The following is a 16,429-nucleotide window of genomic DNA, read 5'->3' as shown; positions in this document are numbered from 1 at the left end:
ACAATCTGCTCTAATTCGCTCACAAAACAGTAATTCAAGAAGATGTAAACTAATTGAGATAAAATGATTGGCATGCAGTTTGGACATTTCACCGGTAAAACTGAATTATCATTCACAATTAACAGTGATGGCGGCCTATTTTGAAATTAGGTATGCATAACTTGGTGTTTGAGGCCAGCATCCCGGAGTCGCCTCTTCACTGATGACATTGAGACTGGTGTTTTGCGGGTAATAATTTATGAAGCTGCCAGTTGAGGACTTGTGAGGCGTCTGTTCCTCAAACTAGACACTCTAATGTACTTGTCCTCTTGCTCAGTTGTGCACCCGGGCCTCCCACTCCTCTTTTCTATTCTGGTTAGAGCCAGTTTGCGCTATTCTGTGAAGGGAGTAGTACACAGCGTTTTACGAGATCTTCAGTTTCTTGGCAATTTCTCGCATGGAATAGCCTTCATTTCTCAGAACAAGAATAGACTGATGAGTTTCAGAAGAAAGTTCTTTGTTTCTGGACATTTTGAGCCTATAATCGAACACACAAATGCTGATGCTCCAGATACTCAACTAGTCTAAAGGCCAGTTTTATTGCTTCTTTAATCAGAACCACAGTTTTCAGCTGTCCTAACATAATTGCAAAAGGGATTTCTAATGATCACTTAGCTAATCCAAGTTTATCATTTTAAAAGGCTAACACAATGTGCCATTGGAACACAGGAGTGATGGTTGCTGATAATGGGCCTCTGTACGCCTATGTAAATATCCCATTAAAAATCTGCCGTTTCCAGCTACAATAGTAATTTAAAACATTAACAATGTCTACACTGTATTTCTGATCAATATGATGTTATTTTAATGGACAAAAAAATGTTATTTTCTTTGGTATTGTTTGACATGTCATTTGTTTCCACCTTGGTATTGTTTGACTTGTCATTCGTTTCCACCTTGGTATTGTTCGCTCAATTTCACTTATTGTGGCCTGAAATATTTGTCATTCAAAATAAAACTGATTGAGAATAGCCAAGCGAAAGACTACGACTTTCATAATTATTCCCATTTGAAAGCTGCAACTTCAGGACAAACACGTTATTATAATATTTGGGAAGCACACTTCATAACTTGTCATTTATGATATTTCAGTTAGTTGGATTAGTCTAGGCTTTTGGCCAATTGGTTCGCAATGGCAATGAGGCATTTTTTTCCCTGTCATGCATGCTTCATTTCATTCTTATACTAGCCTACAAGCTTAATTATATACTAGCTTAATTATACTAGCCTACAAGCTTAATTATATACTAGCTTAAGTATACTAGCCTACAAGCTTAATTATATACTAGCTTAAGTATACTAGCCTACAAGCTTAATTATATACTAGCTTAAGCATACTAGCCTACAAGCTTAATTATATACTAGCTTAAGCATACTAGCCTACAAGCTTAATTATATACTAGCTTAAGTATACTAGCCTACAAGCTTAATTATATACTAGCTTAAGTATACTAGCCTACAAGCTTAATTATATACTAGCTTAAGTATACTAGCCTACAAGCTTAATTATATACTAGCTTAAGTATACTAGCCTACAAGCTTAATTATATACTAGCTTAATTATACTAGCCTACAAGCTTAATTATATACTAGCTTAATTATACTAGCCTACAAGCTTAATTATATACTAGCTTAATTATACTAGCCTACAAGCTTTGCTCAACTGTAAGGTTTGTTCAAAACAACTCATTTTATGTTTTCTTATCTTGCTATTGTTCTATCAATCTCATTATTACCTTACCATGTTTTTAGCTTATTCAAATACAATAAAAAAAACTTTCTGAACCTACTAGAACTGTTAAATTCATTTATTGTTTAGTCATGAAATAGCGCGGTGGGAGAAATCCAGGATGCATAAAACTGAGAGAAGCTTAATAGGTCAAGTCATATCCAGAGAGAGAAAAAAATAGCTTGAGGGATTGTGTACCCACATCTGCATACCACCCCAACACCGCATTACAAGCAAAACCTTTTAGCAGCTCCCCTCGTGACAGAGAGTATATTTCATGCAATTCTACACATTTTGATAATGGGGCGTAGAGAACATGTTGCAGTTTTAAAGCAATGTTGCAATTCTACACATTTTGCTTTGGGGTGGAGAAAAGATTTTGCAATTTTATAACACATTTCATGCAATTCTACTCATTTTGCTATTGGGTGGAGAGAAGTTTTTTCTATGAGACTGACTAACAAAATCAATTGGGGCTCCCCGGACAGTAATTTGAGTGACCATCAATGACTGACATACTGTAAGAGAAAATCTGCTGATGCACAACCAAATTTCAAAATTGCACCTTGTGTATTCTAATATTCTATGTTGATCCGAGGGCTTTCAAAAGTGGCCGCCAGTTGCCCATCCTCGATGTCATCACCATCGACGATGGCTGCTAATCATCCCCGATAGACGGTGCTATGGTAATATACCCAACCCTAGTAGGAGTGAATAGAAAGCGGTGTTACGGTACCTCTTCACTCTTCAGCTCGCCACTGTAGCTGCCACACTGCCAGGCCAGGGAGCGTGACCCGGTGGGCTCAGCCCAGGTATAGTACACGGCCTTCCCAGGGCTCAGCTTGTCCTTCTCCTTCTGACTGCTACTCGCGCACACACGCACGCGCACACACACGCAACGGGAAAGAGTTAGAAAGCACACACACAAGACCACGCAAACCCCACCACTAGGAAGATGGCTGACAGTCAGAAAAAAACATGGGTGATGGAAATGGGGGGTTGGGGAAAATGGAAGGCACTAGTAAGCAGAGTTCAGATCCCATTGCCATAGTCCCATCCAAGCAGCAGCAGAGTCCCACTGTGAAACAAATTAACCTGGAATATAGGGGGTCAAAGGGCAAACAGTCATAACATTGTGAAGCCGGAGCTCCTCCTTTATCACTCCACGCTCTGTAGTTTGGTCACTAACAATCAGTTGACTCGTGGTTGTTGAACCATACAGTGATATTAATATGTAATACAATATTTCTAAGCATTTATATAATGCACATAATCTATTTTCTTGTGGAGTGGCATGTAAGGAGCAGATCCTCCTTCAGCACCAAAACCGAACAAAGGCTCTTCCCCTTCACCTGCGGTTACCTGGGGGTCCAGCTCTGACCACACTCTGACCACTCCTGAACCATGAAATGGGAACACAGACTGCAAACACCACCGTATATGTGTACGTTCGCTCTATGGACCATGCCTTCTGCATTAGTCATTGTATGCTAGGGAGAGAATTTAAAGTTCCCCAATATGTCCACCCCATCTGAGGCAAGTCACTCATTCTGTCTGTTCCTACCCCATATCCCTCTCCCTCCCCCCAGGGTCTGAGTGGGTGAGAGCCAGAGTACCCGTGGGGCTGGGTCCTGCTACCTGCGCTGGGTCTCCTCTAGTGAGAAGGAGAGTTCGAGCAGCTCGTCTGTCACGCATTTTGACGAGTCTCTCCGCAATCTGCCCGTCCAAACAAAAACCAAACAAATCCATAAACACACACAAACTCTGTCAACAAGAAAGAGCACACATTCACATTTCAGACAAACAATGTGTCACTAGCAAAGAATTCTGACTTAAAGCAAAATAAGTGTCAATCACAAGTCACAAACCAAAGGAAATTCATCCATGCAAACAGGACAAATACAGACAAAACACAAATCGAAGAAAACAGAAACCCTGTATTAAAACAAATAAAAAGTAAGTGCAAACAACAAACAAAACCGAGGGAAAACAAGTAAAAACAAAAGATCGGGGTGTATCCTGCACGCAGCACAGCCTGGGAAGTTTGCTGAACCTGAGGCTGTAAACATGCAGGTTTCATTCAGAAACCAATGAGGACAGCCTCAACACTGATTTTGTACTGTTTACTTATGTCCCCATAAATAATCGCCACTATCTCAAGGACACTGCTAAAAGGAAAGTTGAGACATCCCACTTCAAGATGGACTAAGATTTCTGAGGAATATAGGTTGTTTCAGTGCATTGCGCCTGTTCTAAGAATAAAATGTCACCCATTTAATCAAACATATTTCTGCTTATTGCCCTGTTTACCTCTCTCCCTCCCTCCCTCGCCATCCTTCCCCTCCTCCCCTCCTCCCCCATCCACCCTCTCCCTCCAGTCTCTCCTTTACCTCTGGTAGAATTCCAGCGTCTGCTCCTGGGTGTGGTTGATGATGAGGAAGGGGGCGGCTCCATCGTGGTAGTCCGAAAAACAGATAATGATCGAGTGGTCTGATAGGTTCACGTCCACAATGACTCCGCCCAGCTGGAAAATAGAGGAAAGCCAAATGAAAAGTAGTAGTACTAGTACTTTAAAGAACCCAACTTGGAAAATGTATTTATCGCCACATCATCAGCTTATACAGTAGTTACCCACAAACACTCCAGTATAGTCCTTAAGTTTGTGTGTGTGTGTGTGTGTGTGTGTGTGTGTGTGTGTGTGTGTGTGTGTGTGTGTAGTGCAATTTCAGGCATTACTCACAGTGTTGTCCAGGTGCAACAACAGGCAGTTTTCTGGTTTGGTGAAGTCCATGGTTTGAGGGGTTGACAGACAGCCTTCTACCTTGATTTTGAGCATCTTGGAGTCCTTCTCGGGCCAGAATGGGATGGCTGCCTGAGTAGCACAGAGAGAACGAGAGAAGCAAGTGAGAGAGAGAAGAGAGCGAGAGAAGAGAGTCAGAGAGAGACAAAAACAGAGAGGTCAGTTTCACTACATGGATATGATACTGTATGCAGGGTAGGGCTACATTATTCCATTTAAAAATTCTGTAAATTTAGGAAAATAACTGATATTCAAGCCATGATTTGAACACATTTTTACTATCAGTACTTTTCATTGCACTTCCTGAATGGATTGAATTGCATTGCATTGGGGGTTGTAGGGAGCTCTAGTTGTGGTACCTGGTGTGGTCTGGCCTTGGTCCAGTGGTCCTGGCCCTCCTCTCCCACCCAGATCACATGCTTGGTCCTGTTCACCAACAGGTAGTACGGCACAAAGCTCACGATACGGGTCAGGCTGAAACTGCTGGGGTCGATCTTCACCCCGATCTTCAATCAAACCATAGAAAGCCACAATCAACCCGAATCAATCCACTCATCATCTGTGGATTGTTCAATGTTCAGAAAATCACACTCCATGACCAATCTGAAAGTTGTTGAAAGGGTGAACATCAACCGACACTATAATTCTGCTGGTGTCACTTCAAATAAACTCCCAGCAGGTTCTCTGCTAGTAGTCTTGATTCACCACCACTCACCAGGTAATCTTTGAGCCTCCCTTTGCACTTCACTTCACCATAGCTACCCACGGTATCCAGGGAGAAATCATCAGACAGCTCGCTGTCCGAGATCATCAGCCGCACCTGCCACGGGGAGAGAAAAAGGTTAGAGGTCGGCGAGACAAGCAGTAAGGATTAGGTCTTTAAGATTAGGCATTATCATTTAAAAGCCCAGTCCTTGTTTAAATAAATAGCAGCCCCGCCATTTGGTTTGCGCTTTGACCAAAGTCAATCCCCACCCACTACCTTGTTGTTGTGCAGAAAGTTGCGTGGCTTGAAGGAGAAGAGCAGGGGCATGTCATAGTCCATGGCGTGTTTGCGGTGGATGTCGTTGGCCTTGTATTGCAGCAGGCGACCCGTCTTGTTCACCATCCAGTAGGGAGAATGGATGGCCACCTCAGTCAGGCCCGCATCATACTTCACATGCACCGCAATGTCCAGCTCTGCCCGCTTCCTTTCTCCACCCTCCCCTAACCTAACCTCCTCCTCTTCATCGCGCAGGGAGCGGAACACAATGAAGGTGATCTCGTCCTGGTCGCCACGGAGACCATAGTGGGCCTTCCAATCCTGCCCCAGGTAGTTGAGGAGGTGGAGTTCCAGGCTGGACAGGTCCATGACAGCGGTGTGAAGCTCTGCTGAGTGGCCGTTTATCAGTGTGATGGGGGCGGGCTCTTCACTGTCCTGTCAGCCAATCAACACACACAATATCAATCAGTGACCAATAATAGTCATGTGAGGAGGAAGGTCTGAGGATATATGATATACATATATATCCAGTGGTAGAAAAAGTACCCAGTAGTCATACTTGAGTAAAAGTAAAGATACCTTAAAAGATACCTTGATTTCAAATTCCTTATATAAAGCAAACCAGACAGTAGGGCTGGGCGATATGGCCCAAATATTATATCACGGTATTTAAAACAAATTGGACGGTATGACGGTATTTTTTGTTTTGGAATAATACAAGTTGTACATTTGCTTTGAGTAGTGAGTAATCCTAGGGTTGCAACACATACATTCTAAGTGAGTCTTTTTCTATTCTGATTGTTTTATACTGTTCAATTCAACTTCAACCTAAACAAATTTCAGCACTTTTATCATTTCTGCATTTCCTGCATTCAATTACAGTGGTGGAAAAATACCCAATTGTCATACTTGATTGAGTAAAAGTAAAGATAAATTCATAGAAAATTACTCAAGTAAAAGTGAGTAAAACTTTCTACTTGAGTAAAAGTATTTGATTTTAAATAAAATGAAGTATCAAAAGTAAATGTTATTGCTAAAATATACTTAAGTATCAAAAGTAAAAGTATAAATCATTTCAAATTCCTTAATTAAGCAAACCAGACGGCACCATGTTCTTGTTTTTTTATTGACAGATAGCCAGGGACACACTCCAATACTAAGACATCATTTACAAACGAAGCATTTGTGTTTCGTGAGTCCTCCAGATCAGAGGCAGTAGATGACCAGGGATGTTCTCTTTACAAGTGCGTGAATTTGTCCATTTTCCTGTCCTGCTAAGCATTCAAAACGTAACGAGTACTTTTAGGTGTAGGGAAAATGTATGGAGTAAAAAGTACAGTATTTTATTTCGGAAAATCTATGGAGTAAAGTACAGATACCAAAAAAAAAGGTCGACTTTGGGCACGAAAAAATGGTCCAACTCTGCCTCTTACTCAATTTTCTAACAGAAATGGGTTGTGCCTTTGGTGGTTCATCGATGTGTCATTCTGGTCATGCAAGTAGTACTTGAAAGTATTTTTACTTAAGTACTTTACACTACTGCTCAATTGAGAATTTTCACACTGCCACATAGGGCTGCACGATATGGGCAAATAATCTAGGATTTATTTTTAACCAAATGTTGCAATTGCTATTTTTGACTTGCGAATTACAGCAAAACTGTTGGAATCATGGTAATAGAATGACTATTCTAATTCTATAATTAGAATATAATAGTGGGCACTTTGAATACAGTGTTGTTTGAGATGACAACAAATTAAAATGTCAGGGAGGAGTTATTGTGACATGGGTATTAACTAAAGTATTGATAAATGTTTCCTAGGGGACCCTGTAAGCTTTGGCTACATTGCATGTTTTCTACTTCATGTAGATAACATATTCTTGCTTTGCATACTCCTCGTTCATTTAGAAGATACTGTTGCACAAACAACATGCTGATTTTGGTCTAAACCATCACTGGTATTATCAGGCTGTTTGCTCTTACACAGCACATGTATTAACTAGCTAGCTATTAGCATTAGTGGCGAACAATTAGCGTCTCCCAAGATTTTGGGAAACGTGCTAAGAAAAGACAAACTAGCTGTTTGCTGATGTAAGAAACACAAACTAAGTGTCATTATATAACCCTAGTGGATTTATATTAAGAAGCGAAGTGAAAACAGCATCGTTGCATGTGCTGCATTGACCATGCAGACTGAACGCAAGTATCTCGTGGTTGAGAAACATCAAATGCGCTCATTGAGTGACAGGAAGCATGGCTAGGTCTGTGTGGTTAGTAGAGCGGAGAGAGATGACTCAAGTAGCGAAGTAAACTATAAAAATTGACATTACACATGGCGTATCAGATTTAACAAACAAAACATTCAAATATCGGTATAGACGTTAAAAACCAAAACCGTTCCCTGGATCAACACCGGTATATCATAAAATAAGTATACCGCCCAGCCCTACCAGACCGCACGATTTTCTTGTTTTTTAAATTTATTTACGGGTAGCCAGGGACACACTCCAACACTCAGACATCATTTACAAATGAAGCATTTGTGTTTAGTGAGTCCACCAGATCAGAGGCAGTAGAGATGACCAGGGAAGTTCTCCTGATAAGTGTGTGAATTGGACGATTTTCCTGTCCAGCAAGCATTGAAAATGTACTTTTGGGTGTCAGGGAAAACGTATGGAGTAAAAAGTACATAATATGTTTTAGGAATGAGTGAAGTAAAAGTAGTCAAAATTATAAATATTAAAGTAAAGTACAGATACCCACCAAAAAAGACTTAAGTAAAAATACTTTAAAGTACTACTTAAGTACCTTACACCACTGTATACAGTTGAAGTCGGAAGTTTACATACACTTTGGTTGGAGTCATTAAAACTCGTTTTTCAACCACTCCACAACTTTCTTGTAAACAAACTATAGTTTTGGCAAGTCGGTTAAGACATCTACTTTTGTGCATGACACAAGTAATTTTACCAACAATTGCTTACAGAAAGATTATTTCACTTTCAATTCACTGTATCACAATTCCAGTGGGTCAGAAGTTTACATACACTAAGCTGACTGTGGCTTTAAACAGCTTGGAAAATTCCAGAAAAATATGTCATGGATTTAGAAGCTTCTGATAGGCTAATTGGCATCATTTAAGTCAATTGGAGGTGTACCTGTGGATGTTTTTCAAGGCCTACCTTCAAACTCAGTGCCTCTTTACTTGACATCATGGGAAAATCAAAAGAAATCAGCCAAGACCTCAGAAAAAAAAATTGTAGACCTCCACAAGTCTGGTTCATCCTTGGGAGCAATTTCCAAACGCCTGAAAGTACCACGTTCATCTGTACAAACAATAGTACGCAAGTATAAACATCATGGGACCACGCAGCCGTCATACCGCTCAGGAAGGAGACGCGTTCTGTCTCCTAGAGATAAACGTACTTTGATGCGAAAAGTGCAAATCAATCCCAGAACAACAGCAAAGGACCTTGTGAAGATGCTGGAGGAAACAGGCACAAAAGTATCTATATCCACAGTAAAATGAGCCCTATATCGACATAACCTGAAAGGCCACTCATCAAGGAAGAAGCCACTGCTCTAAAACCGCCATAAAAAAAGCCAGACTACGGTTTGCAACTGCTCATGGGGACAAATATCGTAAAAACAAAAACAGAACTGTTTGGCCATAATGACCATCATTTTGTTTGGAGGAAAAAGGGGGAGGCTTGCAAGCCGAAGAACACCATCCCTACCGTGAAGCACAGGGGTGGCAGCATCATGTTGTGGGGGTGCTTAGCTGCAGGAGGGACTGGTGCACTTCACAAAATAGATGGCATCATGAGGGAAGAAAATTATGTGGATATATTGAAGCAACATCTCAAGACATCAGTCAGGAAGTTAAAGCTTGGTCGCAAATGGGTCTTCCAAATAGACAATGACCCCAAGCATACTTCCAAAGTTGTAGCAAAATGGCTTAAGGACAACAAAGTCAAGGTATTGGAGTGGCCATCACAAAGCCCTGACCTCAAACCTATAGAAAATTTGTGGGCAGAACTGAAAAAGCTTGTGCGAGCAAGGAGGCCTACAAACCTGACTCACCTACACCAGCTCTGTCAGGAGGAATGGGCCAAAATTCACCCAACTTATTGTGGGAAGCTTGTGGAAGGCTACCCTAGACGTTTGACCCAAGTTAAACAATTTAAAGGCAATGCTACCAAATACTAATTGAGTGTATGTAAACTTCTGACCCACTGGGAATGTGATGAAATAAATAAAAGCTGAAATAAATCACTCTCAACTATTATTCTGACATTTCACATTCTTAAAATAAAGTGGTGATCCTAACTGACCTAAGACAGGGAATTTTTACTAGGATTAAATGTCAGGTATTGTGAAAAACTGAGTTTAAATGTATTTGGCTAAGGTGTATGTAAACTTCCGACTTCAACTGTATATCTATGTGCAGTATGAAGGTGATAGGGGAGCAGTTGTAACATACTGTAGGTCCATTTCTCTGCTGGTGGGTAGGGACTCAGGAGTAATGTGGGTAGTAGCCACTGATCTGTCTGTGTGTGTGTTTTTTTGTTTTCGTCACAACAATAGTGAAACAAGTCAAATTTGGACAAGTGGGGAGATTTCGCCGGTCCGCACATGGAAAAAGGCTATTTTAGGCTTATCAATTGTTTTCAATGACGATGATTGTTCAATGATTGTTTGGTCCCCACAAGGATAAACAACAAGTGTGTGTGTGTGTGTGTGTGTGTGTGTGTGTGTGTGTGTGTGTGTGTGTGTGTGTGTGTGTGTGTGTGTGTGTGTGTGTGTGTGTGTACCTGTAGGCGATAGGTGATGGGGTAAGGCAGAAGGTTCCGGAGCAGGACGGAGGGCCACAGGTGCAGGATGTAGGGCTCATCAAAGTGCTCCCCGGCCACTCCCGTGTGTTGTGATGTCACTGTATCTTTCAGAGGTACGATGTTGACCATTAGCATGCTGGCGCTGTTGCCATGCCGATGACAGGTCTGCTGTACACGTGCACCAGGCTGCTGGCTCACTGACTCGTAGCTGAAGCCCTCGGAAGAATCGTATTGATTGTCTCCTTCGGTTACCGGCTGCAGGCTCAACTTTGACCTAAGGGGGGGTGGACACACAGCAGTCAGTGTGTGGTGTGTGTGTGTTGAGGACAACTTCCTGGGCTTCAGGTGGAAGGCCAGTGGAAAATTGGACACTTGTGCTGCAGGGTTTGGAGTCTGGTCAGACCTCAATAACATGCGCAACCGGACTAGAGTGGAGCTCTGATGAACACGGACTGATATGCAAACTGAGCCAGTGACTGCCTCTGATGCAGTTGTGGCAGATTGCAGTGTTTTTGTGGAGGCTTCTGTCACCCATGATGGAACATCTCATCCTACATCCAGGACAACACTCCTTGGTATCAGACAGATGCAGCTACTGCAACACTGGACTGGCCTGAGGCAGCAGGGGAAACTCACTGCCCTGGACTGTGCTGACCACTGTCGCCCATGGGCAGCCTAGTGGTTAGAGCGTTGGACTAGTAACCGAAAGGTTGCAAGATCGAATCCCAGAGCTGACAAGGGAAAAATGTGTCGTTCTGCCCCTGAACAAGGCAGTTAACCCACTGTTCCTAGGCCGTCAGTGAAAATAATAATTTGTTCTCAACTGACTTGCCTAGTTACATAAAGGTAAAATGAAAATAAAACTCCATGTACCAGAATGCTGCCATTGGTGAGGACATTCTCACCTTTACTGTTAAGGCGAGGCTGCAAGTTCTACCAACAAAATATAAACTAGTACTCTGGTACCCTGCAAACCATAACCCATTTTGTATTATACATGTGTCAAATGTAATGGAGTCTGTTGCCCATGTTGTGAATGGTTGCTGTTCATACAAGGATTTGTACTATTGCTAGTCATGACCTCTTTGTCGACCTGATAGCCAACGAGATGAGACATGTAGTCTCACCAACAGCACACATCCAGGAAGCTGGTTTGATCTTGATGATGATGTGTTTTCCTGTGTGCCAAATACGCCACATGTTGTTGTTGTGGGGGGGGGGTACTCATTTGACGGCTACATGGGGCAGGCCTTTGTCGATAAACTGCTGAAATACCAGCCCCTCGTGGCACGCTTGGACAGCCTCATGCATACAGGGACCTATCAAATGTTTGGATCCTTTTTTACTGTAAATTTGATTGGTGGACTCAAAGTATTTAAATGTGTGTGTGCTACCTGTAGGAGTCAAGAGGCACGCAGAACTCCTCTGTAGGTAATGAGATCCCCAGACACGTGGAGCCCTCCATCACTCTGAACGGGATGGAAAAGTGGTTTATGATCTGTAAGGGAGACATGAGAAAGAGACTTGTTGTTCAGATAGAATTTATATTCTCTGGGGTCAAGTTTAGTACATTCTGGGGTCAAGTTAAGTACAGTGGAAAGAGAAGGAAGAGGGGTAGGGAAGCAACCCCCCCCCCCCCCCCCCCTGGTGACTGTAACTTGCCTGGAAGGGAGAGCGGATCTTGATGTGCTTGCTTCCCTGCACAGAGTAGATCTGACAGACCAGGAAGCGGGTGACCCCAGAGACTTTGTGCATTACACTGTACATGCCACGCCCCACTTTGATCAACGGAATCACGCTGGCTGAAGTGTGGCCCACGGGAGCTGAAGACAAGAACATCAAAAACCATGAGATCAACTACTAAATTTACACTAGACCCAGCAAACTACTCGTGTTAGCTCCGCAAACAAATGTCCGAGCATTAGGTCAGAACGCTAACACTGTCTTGGACCCAGGGTCTAAATATCAAGGATCGTATTCATAAAGCCTCTCAGAGTAGGAGCGCTGATCTAGGATCAGGTCCCGTGTCCATATAATCTTATTCATTATGATATAAAAAGCAAGACTGATCCCTAGATCAGCAGTCCTACTCTGAATATGGGTGCTGGTCTGCACTGGTGTAACTGTTGTAACTGTGTTGCTTACTGGGCTGTATGTAGTAATCCTTGGCCACCAGCGAGGTCATGGCAGAGAACTGGTCTGAGTGGGTGGTGGTGCGACGGTAGTCCATGTTGACACTCTCTCCGTTCTGCAGCTCTACACGGTTCTCTGTGGCCTCACGGCCCAGGGGGCAGAACATATCACTGTACACCACTGACACAGTCAGACCCAGATGGTTCTTCACCACGAACGGCGCCTCGTCCTCCTGGAAACACTCTGATGTCTGCTTGGCCGCCTCCGCAAAGGCCTGCCATACATTCACAAGCACGCACACACAATCACACACGTTGGGATGTACAAGAAATAAGGCCTACACCAAGCTATCCCAACACATTAAAAACAACGCACGTAGACATAAAAAGTTATTTAGTTAAAATGTTTTATTGTGATTATTATTGACAGTATAGATTACGTGATTACATAAAATAATTCAAAAAATTGTTCACAAAAAAGGTATCTTTTCAGCTAGCCAATAGAATAGCACATATAAGAGTGCTGGTGTGTGACGTCATTGACTTACCGTGCCCAGGTTACTGAGCATGCCCAGTCCACACTTAGAGAGGGTGATGTTGAGCTGGTCCTTGCTGCTGATGCTGATGATAGTCTTGTAGTCTGGGATGCTGCAGTCCACCTCATCTGATATACCGGAGTACTTTACTGGCTTCTTCTTCATCTGCAGTTGGGGGAAATCATGGCCGTTAAGTGTGTGGTGGATAGTGTGTTTACACTATCTGGATGAGCGATGTGTGTGGAACATGGGACAGTGTTTGTGAGTTTGTGTGTGTGGTGTGAATGAGAGATTTTTTAAAGGTTGACTTTGGGCAAAAAAATCTTTAAAAAAAGTTTTATACTGTATAACTGATCAATGCACTATCATACCAGGTAATTTAATGCTTAAAAACATCTCTACAGCTTCCGTCCAAAAACAAATCCCGTGAAATGACGTCAACACATACTGAAAGAGTTACTGGCTAGCTTTTTGTTACCTAAAATCCTCACAAACTTTTACAGAGGCACAATTGACAGCATCCTGTCGGGCTGTATCACCGCCTGGTTGTATCACCGTATGACTGCACCGCCCACAACCGCAAGGCTCTCCAGAGGGTGGTGCGGTCTGCACAACGCATCACCGGGGGCAAACGACCTGCCCTCCAGGACACCTGCAGCACCCGATGTCACAGGAAGGCCAAAAAGATCATCAAGGACAACAACCACCCGAGCCACTGTCTGTTCACCCCGCTATCATCCAGAAGGCCAGGTCAGTACAGGTGCATCAAAGCTGGGACCAAGAGACTGAAAAACAGCTTCTATCTCAAGGCCATCAGACTGTTAAACAGCCATCACTAACATAGAGGCTGATGCCTACATACAGACTTGAAATCATTGGCTACTTTAATAAATGGATCACTAGTCACTTTTAATAATGCCACTATAATAATGTTTACATATCTTGCATTACTCATCTCATATGTATATACTGTATTTTATACCATCTATTGCATCTTGCCTATGCCGCTCATCCATATATTTATATTCTTATATTCTTATATTCTTATATATTCCATACTTCATTCCAAACTTCTTATTACATTATTACTTACTTAGATTTGTGTGTATTAGGTAGTTGTTGTGGAATTGTTAGATTACTTGTTAGATATTGCTGCACTGTCGGAACTAGAAGCACAAGCATTCCGCTGCACTCGCAATAACATCTGCTAACCATGTGTATGTGACCAATAAAATGTTATTTGCTACAGTGGCTAGCTTAGCTAACGAACTAGCTACGTTTGTTGCGGCGTGCATGACCAGAATGACACATCGATGAACCACCAAAGGCACAACCCATTTCTGTTAGAAAATTGAGTAAGAGGCAGAGTTGGACCATTTTTTCGTGCCCAAAGTCGACCTTTAAGGGTCACCTTTAATCCCAGAGTCCAGGATCTGAAGCTGTCTCTGATCTCGTCCTCTAGGGGCTCCAGCAGAGGCTCCCACACCCCCATCACCTCGTTGAAGTAGTGAACCTAAACACACAACAATATGTTACAGCACACCAAATGCAGTCTGACTAAACTCACAGTTGAAGTCAGAAGTTTACATACACTTAGGTTGGAGTCATTAAAACTCGTTTTTCAACCACTCCCCAAATTTCTTGTAAACAAACTATAGTTTTGGCAAGTCGGTTAGGACATCTACTTTGTGCATGACACAAGTAATTTTGCCAACAATTGTTTTTTGACAAATTATTTCACTTATAATTCACTGTATCACAATTCCAGTGGGTCAGAAGTTTACACCTGAAACAGACACCTGAAACCCCACCTCTTTAAGGAATACCTGGGATAGGATTAAGTAATCCTTCTAACCCCCCCCCCTCCCCCCAAACAAGATATAGATATACTATTGTAAAGTGGTTGTTCCACTGGATATCATAAGGTGAATGCACCAATTTGTAAGTCGCTCTGGATAAGAGCGTCTGCTACATGACGTAAATGTAAATGTTTACATACACTAAGTTGACTGTGCCTTTTAAACAGCTAGGAAAATTCCAGAAAATGATGTCATGGCTTTAGAAGCTTCTGATAGGACAATTTACATAATTTGAGCCAATTGGAGGTGTACCTGTGGATGTATTTCAAGGCCTACCTTCAAACTCAGTGCCTCTTTTCTTGACATCATGGGAAAATCAAAAGAAATCAGCCAAGACATCAGAAAAAAAATTGTAGACCTCCACAAGTCTGGTTCATCCTTGGGAGCAATTTCCAAACGCCTGAAGGTACCACATTCATCTGTACAAACAATAGTACGCAAGTATAAACACCATGGGACCACGCAGCCGTCATACCGCTCAGGAAGGAGACGCGTTCTGTCTCCTAGAGATGAACGTACTTTGGTGCGAAAAGTGCAAATCAACCCCAGAACAACAGCAAAGGACCTTGTGAAGATGCTGGAGGAAACAGCTACAAAAGTATCTATATCCACAGTAAAACAAGTCCTATATCGACATAACCTGAAAGGCCACTCAGCAAGGAAGAAGCTACTGCTCCAAAACCGCCATTAAAAAGGCCAGACTACAGTTTTGCAACTGCACATGCGGACAAAGATCGTACTTTTTGGAGAAATGTCCTCTGGTCTGATGAAACAAAAATAGAACTGTTTGGCCATAATGACCATTGTTATGTTTGGAGGAAAAAGGGGGAGGCTTGCAAGCCGAAGAACACCATCCCAACCGTGAAGCACAGGGGTGGCAGCATCATGTTGTGGGGTGCTTTGCTGCAGGAGGGACTGGTTCACTTCACAAAATAGATGGCATCATGAGGGAAGAAAATTATGTGAATATATTGAAGCAACATCAAGACATCAGTCAGGAAGGAAGTTAAAGCTTGGTCGCAAATGGGTCTTCCAAATGGACAATGACCCCAAGCATACTTCCAAAGTTGTAGCAAAATGGCTTAAGGACAACAAAGTCAAGGTATTGGAGTGGCCATCACAAAGCCCTGACCTCAATCCCATAGAAAATGTGTGGGCAGAACTGAAAAAGCGTGTGTAAGCAAGGAGGCCTACAAACCTGACAAACCTGACTCAGTTACACCAGCTCTGTCAGGAGGAATGGGCTAAAGTTCACCCAACTTATTGTGGGAAGCTTGTGGAAGGCTACCCGAAACGTTTGACCCAAGTTAAACAATTTAAAGGCAATGCTACCAAATACTAATTGAGTGTATGTAAACTTCTGACCCACTGGCAATGTGATGAAATAAATAAAAGCTGAAATAAATCAATCTCTCTACTAATACTCTGACATTTCACAGCCTTAAAATAAAGTGGTGATCCTAACTGACCTAAGACAGGGAATGTTTACTAGGATTAAATGTCAGGAATTGTGAGT

At 42.4% G+C, this 16,429-nt stretch overlaps 1 protein-coding gene across 2 annotated transcripts in view; it reads right to left on the bottom strand.

The window, feature by feature from the left end:
- Positions 1-16,429, bottom strand: part of LOC106585690 (intermembrane lipid transfer protein VPS13A) — a 71,819-nt gene that overhangs the window by 33,027 nt on the left and 22,363 nt on the right. Inside the window, exons 41-53 of one of the 2 annotated variants that reach the window (XM_014172179.3) lie at positions 14,466-14,567; positions 13,067-13,219; positions 12,532-12,793; positions 12,049-12,209; positions 11,781-11,884; positions 10,366-10,660; positions 5,551-5,985; positions 5,284-5,388; positions 4,928-5,074; positions 4,509-4,640; positions 4,159-4,292; positions 3,407-3,484; positions 2,505-2,631 (exon numbers count right to left, since the gene is read on the bottom strand). In XM_014172179.3, the coding sequence (XP_014027654.1) occupies positions 2,505-2,631; positions 3,407-3,484; positions 4,159-4,292; positions 4,509-4,640; positions 4,928-5,074; positions 5,284-5,388; positions 5,551-5,985; positions 10,366-10,660; positions 11,781-11,884; positions 12,049-12,209; positions 12,532-12,793; positions 13,067-13,219; positions 14,466-14,567 (2,235 nt within the window). The remainder of the gene's footprint in view (positions 1-2,504; positions 2,632-3,406; positions 3,485-4,158; positions 4,293-4,508; positions 4,641-4,927; positions 5,075-5,283; positions 5,389-5,550; positions 5,986-10,365; positions 10,661-11,780; positions 11,885-12,048; positions 12,210-12,531; positions 12,794-13,066; positions 13,220-14,465; positions 14,568-16,429) is intronic. The other variant, XM_014172180.3, reaches the window with a different exon arrangement.

Source organism: Salmo salar, chromosome 24 (assembly GCF_965601325.2).
Source record: "Salmo salar chromosome 24, fSalSal1, whole genome shotgun sequence".
Taxonomy (NCBI): domain Eukaryota; kingdom Metazoa; phylum Chordata; class Actinopteri; order Salmoniformes; family Salmonidae; genus Salmo; species Salmo salar.
Note: the sequence above shows the minus strand (reverse complement) of the source record. Positions and strands in the feature narration are given on the sequence as shown.